Consider the following 18732-nt stretch of genomic DNA (forward strand, 5'->3'; position numbering starts at 1 on the left):
TTTTTTACAAAACAATACAAAAAAGTAAAATACATATATAATAAAAAAGAGCTTGGGCCTTAAGAGGGTAATAATACAACCTTTTTGATAATATAATTAAAATTGTTATACTCATTTTGTTCAGTTTGGACTTGAAGAATAATTGTATTAATAATGCATTTAGAAAAATTTTTTTTTTTTTTAAATAAAAGTGCCTGATTAGGAAATACATTTCACTACATTTACTCATTTTTGATTCATTGTAAGAAAATAAATAATTAAACAAAATAAACTTTTGTTTAATTTTGTTTAATTCTATATTCTAATCTTATTTGAACATGAAATTGTAACTATTTCAGAAGACCATATTAGATTTAATAGTGTTGATCTGATTGGAATTATTAGAACTGAATTTAAAATAACATACTTATTCATCTTAATCTTACAAACAAAAAAAATGTATTTTACTTGTAAAATTTATACAGATTTCAGTGTTTCCTGTAGGATTTTTTTTTCAGCTGTGGCGGCAGGCTTTTTTTTTTTTACACAGATCTAATTGTCATTGAAATAATACCTGTGGCATTATTTCAATGACAAATGTCATGAGCGCAGTATTAGAAGTCGAGATCACATTTATGTAATAACCTACGAACATGCGGATCTCTTTGCTTGCACGCCGATTTCCTCTACTCGTGCACAAAACTTCTTGCACGCCCCTCAAATATAAGCTGCTTCAAGAGCGTGCAGATCTTCTTGTGCGCTCTCAAATAAACGCTGCTGAAGTGCGATTTAGTGCGTTTTTGTAACGAGTATGTCTCCAGCATTTATTAGATTTGCTAGGAATATTTATGAATGTCTTCAATAGATCTACAGAGTGGCACGGCTATACAGTTACGTCGTGTTTGCTGGCCTCACGCACCTACCAGTCAGTACATCACCTTAAAGGGTCAAACAAATGATGCACAGCACTACTACGGCTACAGAAAAGTTTGGGCTGTCTTAATTCACTTACCTTTTAATACGTTTTGGTTTTGAATAAGTAGCAAATGTTTTGAATAAGAAGCTGTTGTGTAGCCATGGCGGGATGAATTTTGGCCGCCATGGAAGAATGAGTGTAGCGGAAACCATGTAATGTAGAGAAGAAAAAAAAATATATATATATAATAATAATATATATATTATTATTATTAAGTATTATTTTTATTTATTTATTTATTTATTTATTAATTTTTTCACCTACACAGTGCTCTATATCATATTTGTTTTTCTTGTTTTTTTTATCGTTCAGTTGATTTTTGAAGGGCTTGAAACATTTGCCATTTCATTCCCTTATTTTATAATGCAGTTTTTAGAAATTGTTATTAATAATTATTAAAAGACAAACCGATCAAAATGCATCAAAATCTAACAATAAACTTTGAAATGGTACTATAGGTCCACAGGCAGTGTTAGGATTGTATTTATATATTGAATAAAGTACTTTTTAGATATAATAACTGTAGCAAAACTTTGAGTAAAGTCAAACAATTTCAGTGATGTCATGATTTTATCATTTTTTTCCCTTTCTGAAGTCTTGGTCAGAGTGTGGAGATCAGGAATATCTGGGCTCTGGAGATCTCCAACAATCCTAAAGTCCAAGAACCGTCAAAGCCCAAGATCCGATTTGTAGCAGGAATCCATGGAAACGCACCAGTGGGCACAGAGCTGCTTCTGGAGTTTGCTGAAAGTCTCTGTGTAAACTACGGCAAGAATGCAGCCATCAACAGGGTAAGAATATTTTGATGAACAAAAAGGACCCGTGATGAGATCTCATATGATGTCATTATTTGAAACAAGAATAACCAGGATGAAGGAAGTAGTTTTGTCTTATGTCATAAAAAGGAAAGGCTTTAACAAATATTCTGGGTTCAATTCATGTTACTATATCTCTATTAAAAAACCCAAAAATCAAAACGGGCAAATCATAATGATCAAAACTTAAAGAAACATGATATATTTAGAAATGGTTGACAGCTGGTATATTTGTGTATGTATATTGAGATATACTGTATTTTAAGGTTTTATTAGTGTATGTTAGCTGATGCCTTTACTAACATGAACTAATAATGAACAATACTTGTACAGCATTTATTAATCATAATTGAACATTCAATAATCCATTATTAACATCCTAGTTCATCCTTGTTACCATAAGTTAATGCACTGAGAGTTAACAGGAACTAATAATGAACAATTTTATTTTCATTGACTAATGTTTCAAATATTACATCGTTTGTTAGTAAATTCATGAACTAACATTAACCAATACAACCTTATTGAAAAGTGTTACAGTATATTTCATGGTAGTACTTTATTTGTCAATTTAAAAAGCAAGTCAATTTTTATCAAGACATACATTTTCATGATTAGATTTTCATCAGGGTTTTTAGCAATATAAATTCCTGCAGCTGAACTAAATTGTAAATTGTTGCTTTTTCGAGCCACTAATTAAAATGTTTTTTCTCTCTACTTGAGTGAGAACTTCAAACTCTCACCACATTGTACTTTGAGCCACAATCCTTATGTATCAGATACAATTCTTTAGCTATATGTGCGTTATCTTATTTAAACCAAGCAGAACAAATTGTAGACACTGACTACGTTTACATGGACACCAATAATTTGATTGTAATGCGATTAAGACAATACTCTGATTAGGAATCTACCATGTAAACAGCAATTTTATGTATATTTTTTATTAATTTATTCTAATTAATGTCATAATCAAACTAAAAAGAAATCAAATTCTAACGTTTGGAGAATGCCAATTTTAGTCGCATTATTGAAATGCAGTAGAGACATGTAAACATCTTAATCGAATTATTATCATCATCTAGGACTTTTCCGCGTTTTGCGACAAAATAATCCACACACACACACACGCTGTTTGGCACTCTTTGCACCTATCGAGTCAGTGCAGACCACAGACACCTGCATTGTGAAATGTGGAGGGTTTTTTTTCTTACATTCAGCATGCGGTATAAACTTCCTATAAAGCAACAGTCTTCCAGCAGTTCATAGTTGCATCCAATATCTCGTTTGTCACGGGGGGCATGCCCAAATAAAAGTGAAAGTGCCAACCGCAGTTAAAGTCTACAAATTATTAATGAAACACTCAAAATTACATGAAACTCCAGAGGAAATGCGGATAGCGCGGTGAAGCAATGACGTTAATCTAAGTATGTGCTATAACATGTAAAATAGGATCATGAAAGAAACATTCAAAAATCTCATGTAAACACCTTAATCTTATTATTGTCTAAGATTAGACTAAGGCAAATAATTTGATTACTGATGTCCATGTAAACGTAGTCACTGTCAATAGTTATGTTTCCATAAAAAGATGCTAATTAAGTTTATGCTTGAAACTAGAATATCGCATAAAGGTTTTGCGAATAAAACAACTTTGGGATCAAATTCCTGCCTAAAGTATTGGGGTCACAGATAGAAAAATAAATAATAAAAAATAATGCGTGTAAATAAAATATTGATATTGCGTGTAAATTTATAACATGAAAAAAACAAAACTAAATCCAGAATAAAAATAAGGAGGTTGTGTACCAAAAGCTAATGAGCTTAAACCAATAATCAAAACGCATTTAGGCAATCAGTTTTTCTGCTCATATTTGAACATTGTGTGCACTTACAGTTGCTCTTGCTCCAACATTCTGCCCTTGCGTTTCCAAAACATGCAATGCGAGTTTCATTTAAATCACAGGCAGGCTTCAGCGTCATCAGTGGTCCACTTGTCGAGATTGACGGTTGCTCCTCTAACCAAACAGATGAAGGAGGAGTTTCTATGCAACACGTGGCAGTTTTCTTTATTTTATTCTGTGTTTACTTCACGCTTTTGCGAGTTACAATTCTACATATAATGTCAATATTTTAATTTACGCGCAATATTATTCTATCCGTGACTGCAAGACTTTAGGCGGGAATTTGATCCCATAAGTACCATTTCCATCTAATGAGTCAAACAAAATCACCACTTCCTGACTAACTGGCGCCAAATATCAAACATAAAAATTTAATTTCTTTATTTAATAAATTACTTGCACCTTAAAAGAAAATGTCAACAAGCAATAAGTGCGTGGTGGCGTTTGAAGTCGTGAGACGCAGAGCACAAATGCTCTTTACAATTCTGGTAATTAATAATATAATAACTCTGAAATGGTTAGGCATTTTAGAATGACCAAAACAGCATTTTAGGTGTTTTACAATGCGGTCAACCTGCTGGCTTGTCCATTAACACATAGTTTAGCACCACATGACATCTTATAACAATATCACATAACTTTTTTATGCACATACTGGAATTTATTCGGTAAAAGTGTTTATGCACATTTTTTCTTATAGAGTAAAAAGTTTATCCTACTCGGGTATGCGCATACATTTTTATGCGCATTTTCAAAATGTATGTGCATCTTGGCGTTTCCATCAACCATTTTTTCATATGCGCACATCCAAAATCCACATAAAAATAGGTGGATGGAAACATAGCTATTGTTATTAGTGATTACGATTTCTGACATGTTTGTTTGTACGTTACCATTAATCTCTCCCATAGGCTTACAAAAATCTTATAAAACCTTCACATGGTCTTTGTTCCCCATCTTTAGCTCATAAATGAGACAAGAATTGTTATCCTGCCAAGCATCAACCCAGATGGACGTGAGCTGGCGAAGGAAAGAGACTGCACCTCCACTGTTGGCATGACCAATGTGCATGGCAAAGACCTTGACACTGACTTCATTGGTGGGATCATGTTCAAATTATCCCTTATGCTTCACTATTTTATGTGTGTCAATAACTTGTGATTCTTTATGTGTTTTTTTCAGTAGGTAATGCATCTCAGCGAGTTTCAGAACCTCAGCCAGAGACACGCGCTGTGATGAATCTGATTCAGGAAAGAGGCTTCACTCTCTCTGTGGCTCTGGATGGAGGCTCATTGTTGGTCACTTATCCATATGACAAACCAGTGCAAACCGGTATGCAACTTAATGCCATTAATTTAGTAATAACTTAATGATTTTGATGAATCGGTTACTAATATGAATATATTAGTATAAAAATCATAAAGATAGATTTTGTCAAAATGCCTAATAAATTCAGTTCTCAAGTTTGTTATTTGCTTCTCAATTTCAGTTGAAAATGATGACACACTGAGATATCTGGCCACTGTGTATGCTGATCACCATCCCACAATGCACTTGGGTAACACTGGATGTCCAAACAGCGTCCAAAGTATGATGATTTCTTCCATTTATTGTTCTTATGTTTTGAAAACAGCCATCTGTCATTATTTCAGTAACAAAAAATGCTCAGCACATTGATTGCAATCTTTTTAATGGCTTAAATTTATAGGTAGAGGATACATTTTTGCCATTTTTTTTAATATATATTTTCTTTCTGTGTTGCTGAGCAGGTAACATCCCTGGTGGCGTCCTTCGAGCAGCAGTGTGGCACAGTCACATGGGCAGCATGAAGGTAAATTACCAACTAAATATAGTAATTTTTTAAAGGCAAGGCACTGCAGGTGAATAAGGTGGAAATTTAACTATGTTAAAAGATGTAAATTAGACCATATTTATTAAAATAACGTCAAATTGTTTTATATGTATATTACAGTCAAAGTTGTTTACAGAAGAGATTTTGTGAAGCTCTTTTTATCAATTCGTAGTTCTGAAAATACTGCAAACATAGTGCACTGAATAAAATGTTGAATAATTGACCCTTCGCTAAGCCCAGCCTCCTTTGTTACTGTTGGTACCTTGTCAGACATTTCCATGGATATAATTAGTCATTTTTGGTGAACAGGTAAGAAAGCCAGACAAAAAGGCCTGCAGTATGCATTACAGGGTCATCTTCACAACATCATATGCAACCGATTAGAAAATAATTGAATCAAAATTGAAGCTGCAGCCCAGCCGCCTCATACGCTGACCATTCAACAGCTTAGTTCATGCACAGCCGGATAGGTGAAATTAATAATTTAATATTAAAAAATTAAATATTTTTAATAATAAAATTAATCTAATAACAGGACTCAAAATTGTGACCATTTTGGTCGCATATGCGCCCAAAATTTTATCTATGTGACCTCAAAATATATTTGGGAGCATTTGTGCGAGCGCATAAAATTTTTGTTTGCGACCAGTTTTTACTGCAAAATGTTCACCACATGCGTGGATTCGGGAGACATTTACGCAGAATGCATCTTTGCACTTGAAACGCAAAACGCAGTGAGTGCTCAGGAATGGTTTAAAACAGTTGTCATGTCAACTTGCTGCAGTAAACAAAGCCAAGTCCATAATGCTTGCCCAGCCTTCGCGCTCCTCTTATTGACCCACTGCTCTACAACTGAACGCGAATGGATTGGTTAAAATCAGCTGTCAATCACTCAGTCAATGGCTTCTGGCTTGGGGTGACAGAGAGAGCTACTACCGCGAATAATTGTAAAGCGCTAAAGATGAGAATGAAGATAACACTGACAGATTTTGTTTTAGAAACCATGGCATCTAAAGTTATAAATAATGACACATCTAAGTAGTGATCATATGCTGAATGTTAAATCACCATCTACACTTTTTGAAGAGTGCATAAAAGACTTCCATTGGCTTCAAGTCCGCTATGAAAAGTGTGTGGGATGGAATTTTCAGGTAACTGTTTGCCACATCTAGCATGAGAGCTTCTATTTAATCCTTCATATAATCGCCAGATGCTGTTTGCTGTGTAATTGGCAGATATATGTAAAATTTAACACCACGTATACCATCGCAAACAGGCTTGCACTGAGTAAACTAATATCGCTACTAATGAAAAGACCGGTATTGCTATTAACATGACGTATGCATATAATAAGTTACAGTATATGTCAAAAGCATCAGTGCAATATCAGACAGCATCCGTGGGAACAGCACAGTTACATCGTTAACAGATTCATTCATGTCAAGCAGTGGGTGCAGGGCCGGTGAGCAGTCCGTGTATCTTTTGGTCACTCAGTTATGGTATAAAAATGTTTTTTCTTGTGATAACGAGATTTCGTTGAGTCATATTTTCCTCACGCATGCTTATATATATTTTTGCTTGTTAGTTTGATTATTGTTGATTTCAAATGCAATAAATATGTTTGTATAAAAGTTGTAGTAACTTTGTTAATAATTAGTGGGTGCAACTAAATTTTGGCTAATTCGCATATATTTGTAAAGTTAGAAGCACCGGTGCAACCAAGCAAAAAGGTTAGTTTCGAGCCTTGAATAATAACAAATTCAACTGTGATTTCTCTTTTTTATTTATTTATTTATTTTTGTCAAAAAGCCTTATTAGACTATTGTTGTGCAATGAAATATAGCGCTAATAACTCAAGAGGAAACACGCATGGACAATACTTCTACATAATTTATTCATAGAAAGAGCAGCCAGAAAATTGATGGATTTGTGCCAAATATTAGCATTATTGACCTAAAACATTGTACAGTACCTATAACTGTCAGTATGTTTGTGTGCTTTTTATATCGTTTCTATTCTAATTTGCAGTTTAGTGGAAAACATAAATAAATTAAAATACAAATCAAAGTATAAATACTAAATAGCAGAAGTGAATACAGATTTAATACGCTACCGGCAAATATTAATCTGACACCAAATATAAAAGCAGACACGCACTAACCCGCTAAACCATCGTCACCTATGGCTAAATCTTCAAATGACAGTCTAAAACATCTGTGAATTGTAGGTCTGACCTGGACATGAGGGTTATAAATAACTAAAAAAACGCTGCAGGTGAAGTATATTGATTGCAAGTGCTTGTTCTGTTAATATGTCATTTCAAATATTCTCAGCTAGAAACAGATGAAATATGACTGGATTGTGCTGCTTTTACGACCCCTCACTGAGCTTGATCCTTGTATTTCTCCACGTGGGTTTTAGGTTTTGTAAAGGGAAAAAAATTCCACCACCCTGTTCAAAGTTTTAGGATACCGGGTATCAGATTTGCACAATTCATATGCACAACGCTTTGGCTTGTTTCCCTTGCTCGAAGCTACGGTTGCTAAGCCACGCTTAGTGTGTGGCAGTTTTCGGGTGTGGCTTAGCGAAGGGTTGGTTGGGATTAATTGAAACAGCCCTTTTATGTATGAATTTTCACTTTATAAAAACCTTCTGATATAAATAAAACGACCAGTCTGATGTATGTAGGTGCTGCTGTACTGGAGAAAAAGCTCATTTTGAGAGGACTTTTAATATGTTTTTTGAATGTTTTCTTTCCATTAGATTATAAAATGAAAAGCCAAAAATCCTGTTATGTCAAAATTGACAGATTAATATAAAACTATTTGCTTGCACGGTCTCGTCTTTTAAAAAAAGTTAGAAGAATTTATTGATTTATTTATTTATATTTTGTGTTAAATTCACCCTTAACAAAAGACTTGAATTACCAGCTGATGGACGAATGTTTAATTGATGGCTGTATTATTGCATAAGATGACATGAGGCAGCTATATCACTGTTTTGTCATTGCAGATATTTAAATAAATGTTTATTAAATAAAAGATAGCAAGTGACCTAATGAACTAAATGACAGTTATTTGTGAAATCGAAATTCCTCCTTTTCTACATGTTGCAGGACTTCAGTGTGGACTTTGGTCACTGTCCCGAGATCACAGTCTACACCAGCTGCTGTCTGTTTCCTTCAGCTGAAATGCTGCCCTCGCTCTGGGCTGAGAACAGGAAGTCTCTTCTGAGCATGCTGGTTGAGGTCAGTCTGTTGTTTTCTCTGTCACTCTGTTCATTTTTGTCCGTTTCATCTTGGCTTTAAGTTTGCTCTTCTGTTGTAGGTGCACAAAGGGGTTCGTGGAATAGTCAAGGATAAGAACGGTAAGCCCATCGTGGGTGCTGCAATTGTGTTGAACGGTGGTGTTCGAGTCTACACTAGTGAAGGAGGGTATTTCCATGCTCTTCTGGCTCCTGGTTTACACAGCATTGAAGCGGTGGCTGATGGATACCAACAGCAATCACAGAAGGTAAATATTTTTTGTTTATTTTATTTTATTTTATTTTATTATTATTTTTATGAATTTTTTATTATTATTTTATTTTATTTATTTATTTTTCTATTGTGTTATTTTTTATTTTATTTTATTTTTATTTTGTTTTTTATTTTATTTTTATTTTTTATTTATTTATTTTTTTGCTTATTTTGTTTTTATTTGTTTTATTTAATTTGTTTTATTTTATTTTGTTTTGTTTATTACTCTGTTTTTATTTGATTTATTTTTTGTTTTATTTTATTTTTGTTTTGTTTTGTTTAGTTTTTATTGTATTATTGTTTAGTTTTTACTTTATTTTAATGTATTTTGTTGTTTTTATTTTGTTTTAGTTATATATTTTTTCATTTTTGTTTTATTTCTATTTTGTTTATTTTTTATTTTGTTTTGCATTGTTTAGTTTTTATTTAGTTTTTATTTTATTTAGTTTTTGTTTGTTTGTTTTTGTTATTTGTGTTGTGTAGTTCTACTACTACTACTACTACTACTACTACTAATAATAATAATAATAGTAATAATAGTAATAATAATTATAATAATTTACAATGTTTAAACTCAGTTAAATTTAATTAAACTGAATAATAATGTACACGGTGACGCAGTTGCACAGTAGGTAGTGCTGTCGCCTCACAGCAAGAAGGTCGCTGGTTCAAGCCTCGACTGGGTCAGTTGGTGTTTCTGTGTGGAGTTTGCATGTTCTCCCTGTGTTCGCATGGGTTTCCTTCGGGTGCTCTGGTTTCCCCCACAGTCCAAAGACATGCAGTACTGGTAAATTGGGTAGGCTAAATTGTCCGTAGTGTATGAGTGTGAATGAGTGTGTGTGGATGTTTCCCAGAGATGGGTTGCGGTTGGAAGGGCATCCTCTGCGTAAAAACATATGCTGGTTAAGTTAGCGGTTCATTCCGCTGTGGCGACACTGGATTAATAAACGGACTAAGCTAAAAAAAAATGAATGAATGTACAGTTTAATGTACACACAAAGGTCACAAACATACAGTTTCAGTCATCAACATGACCATGTTCACCTTTTATTCAAACAAATGGGAATTAGAGTAATCAATAGGAATATACTGGAATGACATGAAGTAAATAGGTTGAGGCCCTTAAGTAAATTTGAATGAAATCACCAATTAAATTTAAAGTACAACTGAACCAAAAAAAATAAACAAAATACATTTAAAGGTTATTGAAAATGTAAAAAAATGCTTTAGTATTTAAATAACATTAAAACAACTGTTAACATCAAAACACAGTCACCACGTCACTTGCTCTAGTTTACTAGCGGAATGTTTTTTTTTTTTTTTTTACCTTCCCCAAATGTTCTGCTTGTTGAATTATTTGAACTTGCTCCGTAGACAACAAACGCACAGCTTATTCCTTGCCATTTGCTCCTCCCAGTGAAAATTCACCTTTGCACATTTTCATTGGTTTAGTTTGTAATCTTATGTGAATATTACATTCGTCATTTGTGTTCTTAACCCAGTACAACTGAATTACCTGAATTTAGTTTTTTTTAAATCTTATCTTATGTTATTTTATTTGACATGTTCCTGTTTGTCATTGCAGGTGTCTGTGTCGCAATTTGAAGCAGCAAGTTCCATTATCATTGAGTTTGACATGGAGAACGATATATTTGGCCTTCCCAGAGAATTAGTAGTGGCGAGTGCAGGTAGGCGACTCCAATCGCTCACAGCTGTTAACACGTTATTTTTTGTCTACTTTGTTCACCTGAAAGATGGTTATCCGGGTTACAAATGAGGAGAGCCTGTGGGGGGGCGGGGTTTGCGGGAGAATAGGCTCGTTTGAGGTGCGCCTCGCCTTGACTGCGTTGCAGATGAAAGCAGGTGTCTGCAATAAGAGGAGGGCTCAAAAGACACATCAGAAGTCAGACACTTCCAGAAACGCCTGGAAACGTCACCAGTGGTGGAGATTGCGTTCGTGTTTTTTCTTTTTTTCGCGGACGACTGACCTCATGAAAAAATACTATGGTGATTTATAGTAATTATTATAGTGTTTTGAACATGTTTTTCAGTATTGGGTTATGTTTATAGTTATAGTGATACCAGAGCAACTACAGAATTCAAATTATAATATAGTTCAAAAACATTCCTATGAATTACTATAGTATTTTTAAATGTGGGAGTGGATGCAATTTAACTATCACTGTTTTTACAAAAAGATGGTCACAATTACAGAAGATAAACAACTTATTACTTAAAAGAGTGTATTTAAAATACAAATCTGTATATTCAACAGTGGTTTATGTTAAAAGAGTGACTAAATGAATAGCTTATACAGCAAGAAAGCTTTCAATAAATGTAATTTGGCCACATTATAAATTAAGTAGCTATAGCAAGATGCTTTTAAGTGACAGATCATGACAAATGTTTGCTTGTTTTGCTAGGAATGTCACTAGAATTTGGCATTTTATTGAACAAGTGGTCCATTTCTATAGTCATTTCAGACTTTATATAGAGGGCATTCTATACAGGTATAAAGGGAAATACAACTAAAGACAAAACTTAGCTTTCTTGTGAAGATTAAAGAAAAAATGGTATTTCATCAAATATGTAAAAGTGTTGTTTAACAGATTTAGTTTTTTAATAATAGTTTTATAAAGTAATTTCTACTAACTAATTTCTCTAGTCTTTGCCATGATGACAATATTTTAATATTATTTATATATATATATATATATATATATATATATATATATATATATATATATATATATATATATATATATATATATATATATATATATATATATATATATATATATATATATATATAAATTATATATGTAACATAATTTTGTACTTTTTTTTGCAAGATACTTTTATTTAGCCTACAGTGCAATTTAAAGAGTTAACTATAGATTAATTATGTTAAAGAAAAATGAGAAAAGCCATTGGACAACAGCCGTTTGTTCTGTATAAACAGCTTTTACCCCAGCCAGACTAAAATAAACAGCCCAAGACTCTCCAGAATAAAAACTATTAGGCTGTATGAAATTCTGGGAAAATGTTATTGGGTTTATTAAACATAACTTTTGATTTCATTTACGTTTGTGTGTGTGTGTGTGTGTGTGTGTGTGTGCGTGTGTGTGTGCGTGTGTGCGTGTGTGTGTGCGTGTGTGTGCGTGTGTGTGCGTGTGTGTGCGTGTGTGTGCGTGTGTGTGCGTGTGTGTGTGTGTGTGCGTGTGTGTGTGCGTGCGTGCGTGCGTTTTGTATGCATTCATATATGTCTGTTTTGGATTGACTTTTATGGAATAACGTTGGCTCAAATTTGCAATAAGTTCACACAAACATACAAAAAAGTGAAAATAAACGTGTTTATTCAACTTTACAACAGCAAGAGCCTAGTTTTTCAGGCTGATCAGAATTGATTAGAATGTAATATACTATATTAACATGCTTATTTTAAGTATCTTATTTTTCTACCTCATTATTCACTCCCCAGCTGCCGCAATGACGGCACTAGTCTTGACCGCCTGTATCATCTGGTGCGTCTGCTCGGCCAAATCCAACAGACATAAAGATGGCTTCCATCGACTACGGCAGCATCGAGATGATTATGACGACGAGGTCCGCCTCATGTCTATGGGCTCCAAAAAGTCTCTCCTCAGTCATGAGTTTCAAGATGAGAGCGAAAGTGATGAGGATACACTGTACACCAACAAACTCTGAGTCAGCCCACTGCAAGGCCAGCAGAGGGCGTTCAATGTCCAAAACCGTCGGTAAACCACCACAGGATGCACTTTAATGGCCTGGTGAATTCGGGCAAGCTTTTTTTCACCGTAGTGTATGCAAATAACCACTGCTCTCTCAACCAGCCTGCTTCGTTATCTGGGTCTCCGTAATTCTGGTCCTCTACCCTTTAAAAAGGAAAGCGAAGAGCTAGAGTCCATCTCAACAGGATTATGAAACACTGTGCCTTGTTAGATTAGAGGATGCATGGTCGCTGCTGTGGTGAGGATGACGATTTTCTAGTGTAAATGGAATTTTCCGCCCATTTTCTTTTTTTTTATCCTTCTGTGGACCCGGATGGGTCAGGAATCCATCCATATGAGAGTCTGGTCAGATCATCTGGATCATTATGAGTTGTCTTTGCTGTTCTTTTTATGTGCAGCCAACAGAATGGCTAATATTTCACATTATGGGGACTAATTAAGGCATTTCATAAGTGATATTAAAGAGATAGCTCATCCAAAAAAAAATGCTGTTAATCTACTCGCCTTTAGACAAGATAAGGTATATGTGACTATCTTCAGTAAAACCTGTGGAGAAAAAAAACTGTTGCTCTTGGTGATTTAGAAAAAGTTAACCAATGCAATTGGCTATAGTCAATACAACTTTAAGTCAGAAAAACTTAAACAGGCAAGAACAACAAGCTTCTGGCCATACGTTTGAGGCCTCATGAAGCAAAACAATAGGTCTGTAAACTGAATATTATTCATTTTTATTTATAAACAAATGTTACAGGAAACGTGTTGCATATTTAAACATATATGACGAGAAACTTGCGCTACCCTGGCTCACGCTGCTCCACACTGCCCTGAACACACTCACAACTGTTTTCTGTAGCTGTGGATTAAAGTTAATAATAATTCTGTGCCTTGACAACTGAAAACATCATAAATATCCACAGGGATTCATTTTGTCTTGCCTGTTTTGACTCTCAAAATGCCAGCAGCCACTTTTTATGAATCACCAAGGTCTAAAAATTGTCCTTAATGTAGAAGAAAGCTACCAACATATTTGATGGTAAATTACCAGCAAATATTCAAGGTTTTTGGGAAATCCACCAATGGGGGATAGTTCACACAAACATAAATATGCTGTCATCATTTACATTTACTTTCATCTTCCACTTGTTTCAAACCTGTTGAACACAAAGGGAGAGATTTTGAAGAATGTTTTAAAAACACTAACTTCCACAGTATTTTTTATGGATGTCATTGGCTGCCCAATACCCCCCCCCCCCCCCCCCCCCCCCCCTCTCCACCACCACCACCACCATTCCTTTAAAGCAAGTAAATGGGCTCAATATATAAACTCTTTATTTTCAGCAGAATTTTTTTTTTCACTTTAAACTACAAATGCTGGCCTTAACCCATCTCGTTGACTTCTATAGTATATTTTATAGATGTCAGATATTATATAGATGGCTTTTTTCCTCTTCCATTATTAAAAATACTTTAATTTTGTGTTTAACAGAAGAAAGAATTTAATAAAAGTTTAGAACCACTTCAATCTGAGAAAATATTAAGGGAATTTTCACTTTTTGGGGTGAATAAGCTCAACAGAGTGCAAATTCCAAATATAAACTCAGTATTTTCAGCAGAACTGTTTTAAAATTTACTTTTAAACTACTAATGCTGGCCTTAATCCATCTCTGTGGATTATATCTCAACATAATTGAGCCCCATTCACTTGTGGAGGAAAATGCTGAAATATTTTCATTTTCAAAACCTCAATTTCTCTTCAGCTAAAAAAAGCAAGCCATTTGCATGTTCGACAGCTCAGGATTGAGTATTAAATCAAGACGTTTACATTTTTTTTTTTGGATGAACTATTCCTTTAAACATCTCAGACTGCCAGAAATATATTGTCCAAGTTGTTTTCAGACAAATGTAGATATTTACATTAAGCAGTCTCCCATTATTCATAATAAGAGTGACATGTTAGATACATAGCAGACAATTATGCTCAATTACTGCCTTCTCAATTCTCTGTAATTTGGACAATCAGGGATACGGTAAAACCTTAACATAACCTTAAAACTATGGATATGATCATGTTTAGTCAGTGTTTTTGGGTTGTTTTGTCTTATTGTGCACTCTTTACATTGTTGTCCCAGTTTACTTTTTAAACATATTTATTTTAGTTTTATCCATCCAATGAAAGACTCCTCTCAGGCATCCCTGAAAGATCCAGAAGACCGATTTATTGAAATGTCATCACTTAGTTTAGTGTTTCTCAACCACGTTCCTGGAGGACCACCAACACTGCATGTTTTGGATGTCTCCTTAGTCTGTTACACCCATTACTGGTCTTTGAGAAACACTTAAAAACTGGTTGAGAAACACTTATTTATTTGACACATTTAAATATTATTTGCAGTTCAGGGCATCCAGTGTATATTTAGATCTCAGTGACCAAGGGAAATCCTGTAAGTCTTTTACAAACTCATCAAATATCTTGCTTTAGACGCTTCATATATGTATGTACAATATTGTTTTTTTTTTTTTTAATCAATCGCTCACTGTTCTGCCATCTAAAAACAAAAGCAAGTATATGGATGGAGTTATGAAGAGTGGTGAGACTTTGATCATGATCATGCTTTTAAAACGGTGAAGCAAGAATCGTCCTGTTAAACCTTAATAAACAATTAAGACTCTTATTTATAATGCATATCATTCTGTGCCAGACTGATCATTCATACAAGTCAAATGTTGATATCTGGGAGAACGATGTTCGTATGATTTAAGTATTTGTTGATCCCATTGCCGACAATATCTGAAATGAATTTGGCTTGATGTTGATTGTCATGCTTGAATGTAAATTTCTGGGTGTTTGAACAAATACGTTGAACTTTTTTATGTTTGTGCTGATGTTTATTTTCTTCTTTTTTATATACAACAATGATTGTAGATATTGAATTGTTGCCAACTATATGTACATTACACAAGTGCAATTCCTGTCAAGAGTGAAAGAACTGCACAAATAAACCTGTTTATGTGTATTAAAGAAACGAATGGTGTGTGTGAAATGAGATGTTAATAAAGATCAGACTTTGTTCTGGATAGTTTTGTGTTTTCCTTTAATGTTGTCATGTTTTGTTGTTACTTAATAAAAAAAACATGATTTAAACCACTTTATTTTTTATTATTATATGTTTTTCATATATAATCTAGTTTAACCAAATTTAAAAGTTCTTTACTCCATCCATCCATGATCGATCTATCCATCTATCTATCCATCTATCCATCTATCTATCTATCTATCCATCCATCCATCCATCCATCCATCCTTCTTTCTTTCTGTCATGTTTATTTAGTTATTCATTTACAAATATAAGAACCCAAAAAATGTTTGGATTATATTACAATATCATAAGTTGTATACATCTAGGTGGAGTAAGCAAAATATCATATAATTTATATATTTTATAATAATTTAAATGAGTAGGAAAATATATTTAATACAACTTATAAAGTCAGAATCAGAGGTTCAAATGAGTTTTATTTGGCAAGCGTGCACAAATAAACACTTCAATCAAACATTAGGATAAAATAACCAACATCTGTAGTTATAACATTATAATGTTTTTTTATGATATATTGCTATTCTATTTAGTAAACGCGTAAAATATTAGATAGACTTTAGTCTATAGCAATTAACTGAAGAAAAAAAATATAAGGAAAAGAAAAGTGGGTTGTTAAAAGGAATACAGCTTCGAGAATTGTTTAAACTAATTAATTGTATATTATTAAAGTCTATCCCAACCCCAACTATCACATTAATGTAAAAAAATAGTAATTATACCGAGTATTATTCATATTATTTATTAAATTGTATTTCATTAACGTATAGTCTACCCTAATCCTACCCGTCATAGTAATGCCAATAAGTAATCCGCAGCTGTATCCCATCTAGACTTCAACAGGAAAATGGCCGCGCGGGGGCGCTGTGATTGCCCAGCGCAACGCTGAGTGTCGTAAAGTGCTCTTGCTCGAATCTCCGCCTCTGCCAGCGTCACCGCGGATGACGTGCAACAACAAAGATGGCAGGAGGAAACAGCAACTATTGGGAAGGTGAGGTGGCAAAGCGTTACAAATTCCACTCGACCAAAAGCTTTATTGCGCTCTGTGACAGCTCACGCCGATGCCTTCTTCTGAATGATATTTGGTGACGATTCAATGAAAACTCAAACAGGTTACCCCGTTAACTAGCGCTGTTAGCATTAGCTCGCTAAGTCCGGAGAAACGTCAGTGCTTTCGATTAGCCCGAAGACCTGATGAATACTGCAAAATATCTATTACTTCTCTATATTGGACAGTGTGTTACATAGCGTTCATTTTCTACATTAATTGTTAGTTTAATGTGTCAAGAAACGTGGTTGGCGTACGTAGCTTTATGTGAAGATGAAACAAGTTTGTTTGTATACTAATATAAAGTAACCTCTGGCTTATGTTTCAAAATCTAATCAGTTTCTATACAGGCTTCGATGTACGTTTGAAGTATTTACACGTGTATATGGTGTCTAAAACAGATAGTTACACTAACCTTGGCTATTATAGTAGCAATAAATATGCTTTCAAACCTAACTTACAATGTTTGAGAGGTATAACTAACTAACGTTTCCCTCTGAAGTTATTGGGGTAAAGTTGGTTTTATGTTTGGACATTCGTTCACTTTTAAATAGTGACAATTTCTGATGTGCTACTTTAAATATTGGGACTGAAATCGCATGTAATTATGACTTCAACAACATTAACATTGTACAGCATTGTAAGTTCAGTTACACATTGTACTGGACACCAAAGAAACGTTTTCTCTGTAAAGTGTTCTCAAGTCCCAATTGCAGATTTGTTCTCACCAACAGGTTGTAACATTTATACATATGGTGTGGGAATGTGAAAAGGTGTGCGTTTTGGGGGAAGAACTGTGCGAACATAAAACCAACTTTACCTCTATGTCCGTATGTGTGAATATAAAATCAAGTTAACCTTAGTACTGAATTGTCAGTTTGTTTTACTGTTACTGTTTTGTCTTTAAATTATAATGCAAATGTAAATATAATGAACATGAAAATGTTCCGACCATTTAACACTTTCTACAGTTTTCTAATCGGTTTGTATTATGAAAAATTGTTCAGACTTTCTATTACTATAACCGCACATTCTCTATTCGGTCTAATCTATATATATATACTTGTTTTAATACAAATGATTTCTTTGATCTAACGCTATATATTCCTAGTGCTCTCAACTAGGCATGGAACGATAACCGTTATCAAGGTATACAGCGGTTTGGAAAAGTCAGTGTTTTAAAACCACCAACATTTTCTGCTATACCATTTCTATTTTGTGTGTTAGATTTTTTATTTTTTATTTTTTGTAACATTTTTAGGACAACTGTATCTCCAGCAGAAAAGATATCCGAAGATGCTGTTGTAAATTGTAATGAAATCTGTGTTTTTGAAACTAATGAAGACAGCAGAAGTCAATGATTCATTTTAATGTTTTAGCCTGACATGTTTACTGCTCCTAAATATTTAACATGTTTCTGAAAATCATATATATATATATATATATATATATATATATATATATATATATAGTGTTTATTGTTGTTTTTAACCCAGACATTTAAAAATAAAATATTTAGATAATAGAGCAGTAATAAAACTGGGATACCGTGATATTATTTTCCAAGGTTATCACACCATCAGAAACTTGTACCGGCCCATGCCTACTCTCAACAGCACTGACAATTCATTTTATATTTTCTTTTCAACTTCAGCCATATAACAGTGACACACTGTTCTATATTTAGATTTTTTTAATACTTAAACTTGTTCTAGGGCAGGGGTGTCCAATCTCGGTCCGGGAGAAATTCTGCAGATTTTAGCTCCCAACTTGCTTCAACACACCTGCAGGATG

At 33.8% G+C, this 18732-nt stretch overlaps 2 protein-coding genes across 20 annotated transcripts in view; both read left to right on the forward strand.

Moving 5' to 3' along the window:
- cpda (carboxypeptidase D, a) overlaps window positions 1–15870 on the forward strand; it is a 37707-nt gene extending 21837 nt beyond the window's left edge. The window contains exons 13-21 of one of the 3 annotated variants that reach the window (XM_087284206.1): window positions 1551–1746; window positions 4638–4773; window positions 4857–5006; window positions 5164–5262; window positions 5444–5505; window positions 8642–8773; window positions 8853–9038; window positions 10629–10731; window positions 12525–15870. In XM_087284206.1, coding sequence (XP_087140332.1) covers window positions 1551–1746; window positions 4638–4773; window positions 4857–5006; window positions 5164–5262; window positions 5444–5505; window positions 8642–8773; window positions 8853–9038; window positions 10629–10731; window positions 12525–12751 — 1291 coding nt within the window. In that variant the 3' untranslated portion in view covers window positions 12752–15870. Of the gene's footprint in view, window positions 1–1550; window positions 2233–2353; window positions 4045–4637; window positions 4774–4856; window positions 5007–5163; window positions 5263–5443; window positions 5506–8641; window positions 8774–8852; window positions 9039–10628; window positions 10732–12524 lie in introns of those variants that run through there. The other 2 variants (XM_087284207.1, XR_015509454.1) reach the window with 2 other exon arrangements.
- Window positions 15871–16815: 945 nt separating this feature from the next.
- gosr1 (golgi SNAP receptor complex member 1) overlaps window positions 16816–18732 on the forward strand; it is a 42229-nt gene continuing 40312 nt past the window's right edge. For 12 of the 17 annotated variants that reach the window (XR_015508167.1, XR_015508168.1, XR_015508172.1 and 9 more), the window contains exon 1: window positions 16816–16881. Coding sequence is in view for 6 of the 17 variants with exons in the window: in XM_087282155.1 (XP_087138281.1) it covers window positions 16851–16881 (31 nt within the window). In the remaining 11 variants the exon portion in view is untranslated. 17 annotated transcript variants of the gene reach the window in all.

Source organism: Danio rerio, chromosome 15, assembly GCF_052040795.2.
Source record: "Danio rerio strain M-AB ecotype USA chromosome 15, GRCz13ab, whole genome shotgun sequence".
NCBI classification, from domain to species: Eukaryota; Metazoa; Chordata; class Actinopteri; order Cypriniformes; family Danionidae; genus Danio; species Danio rerio.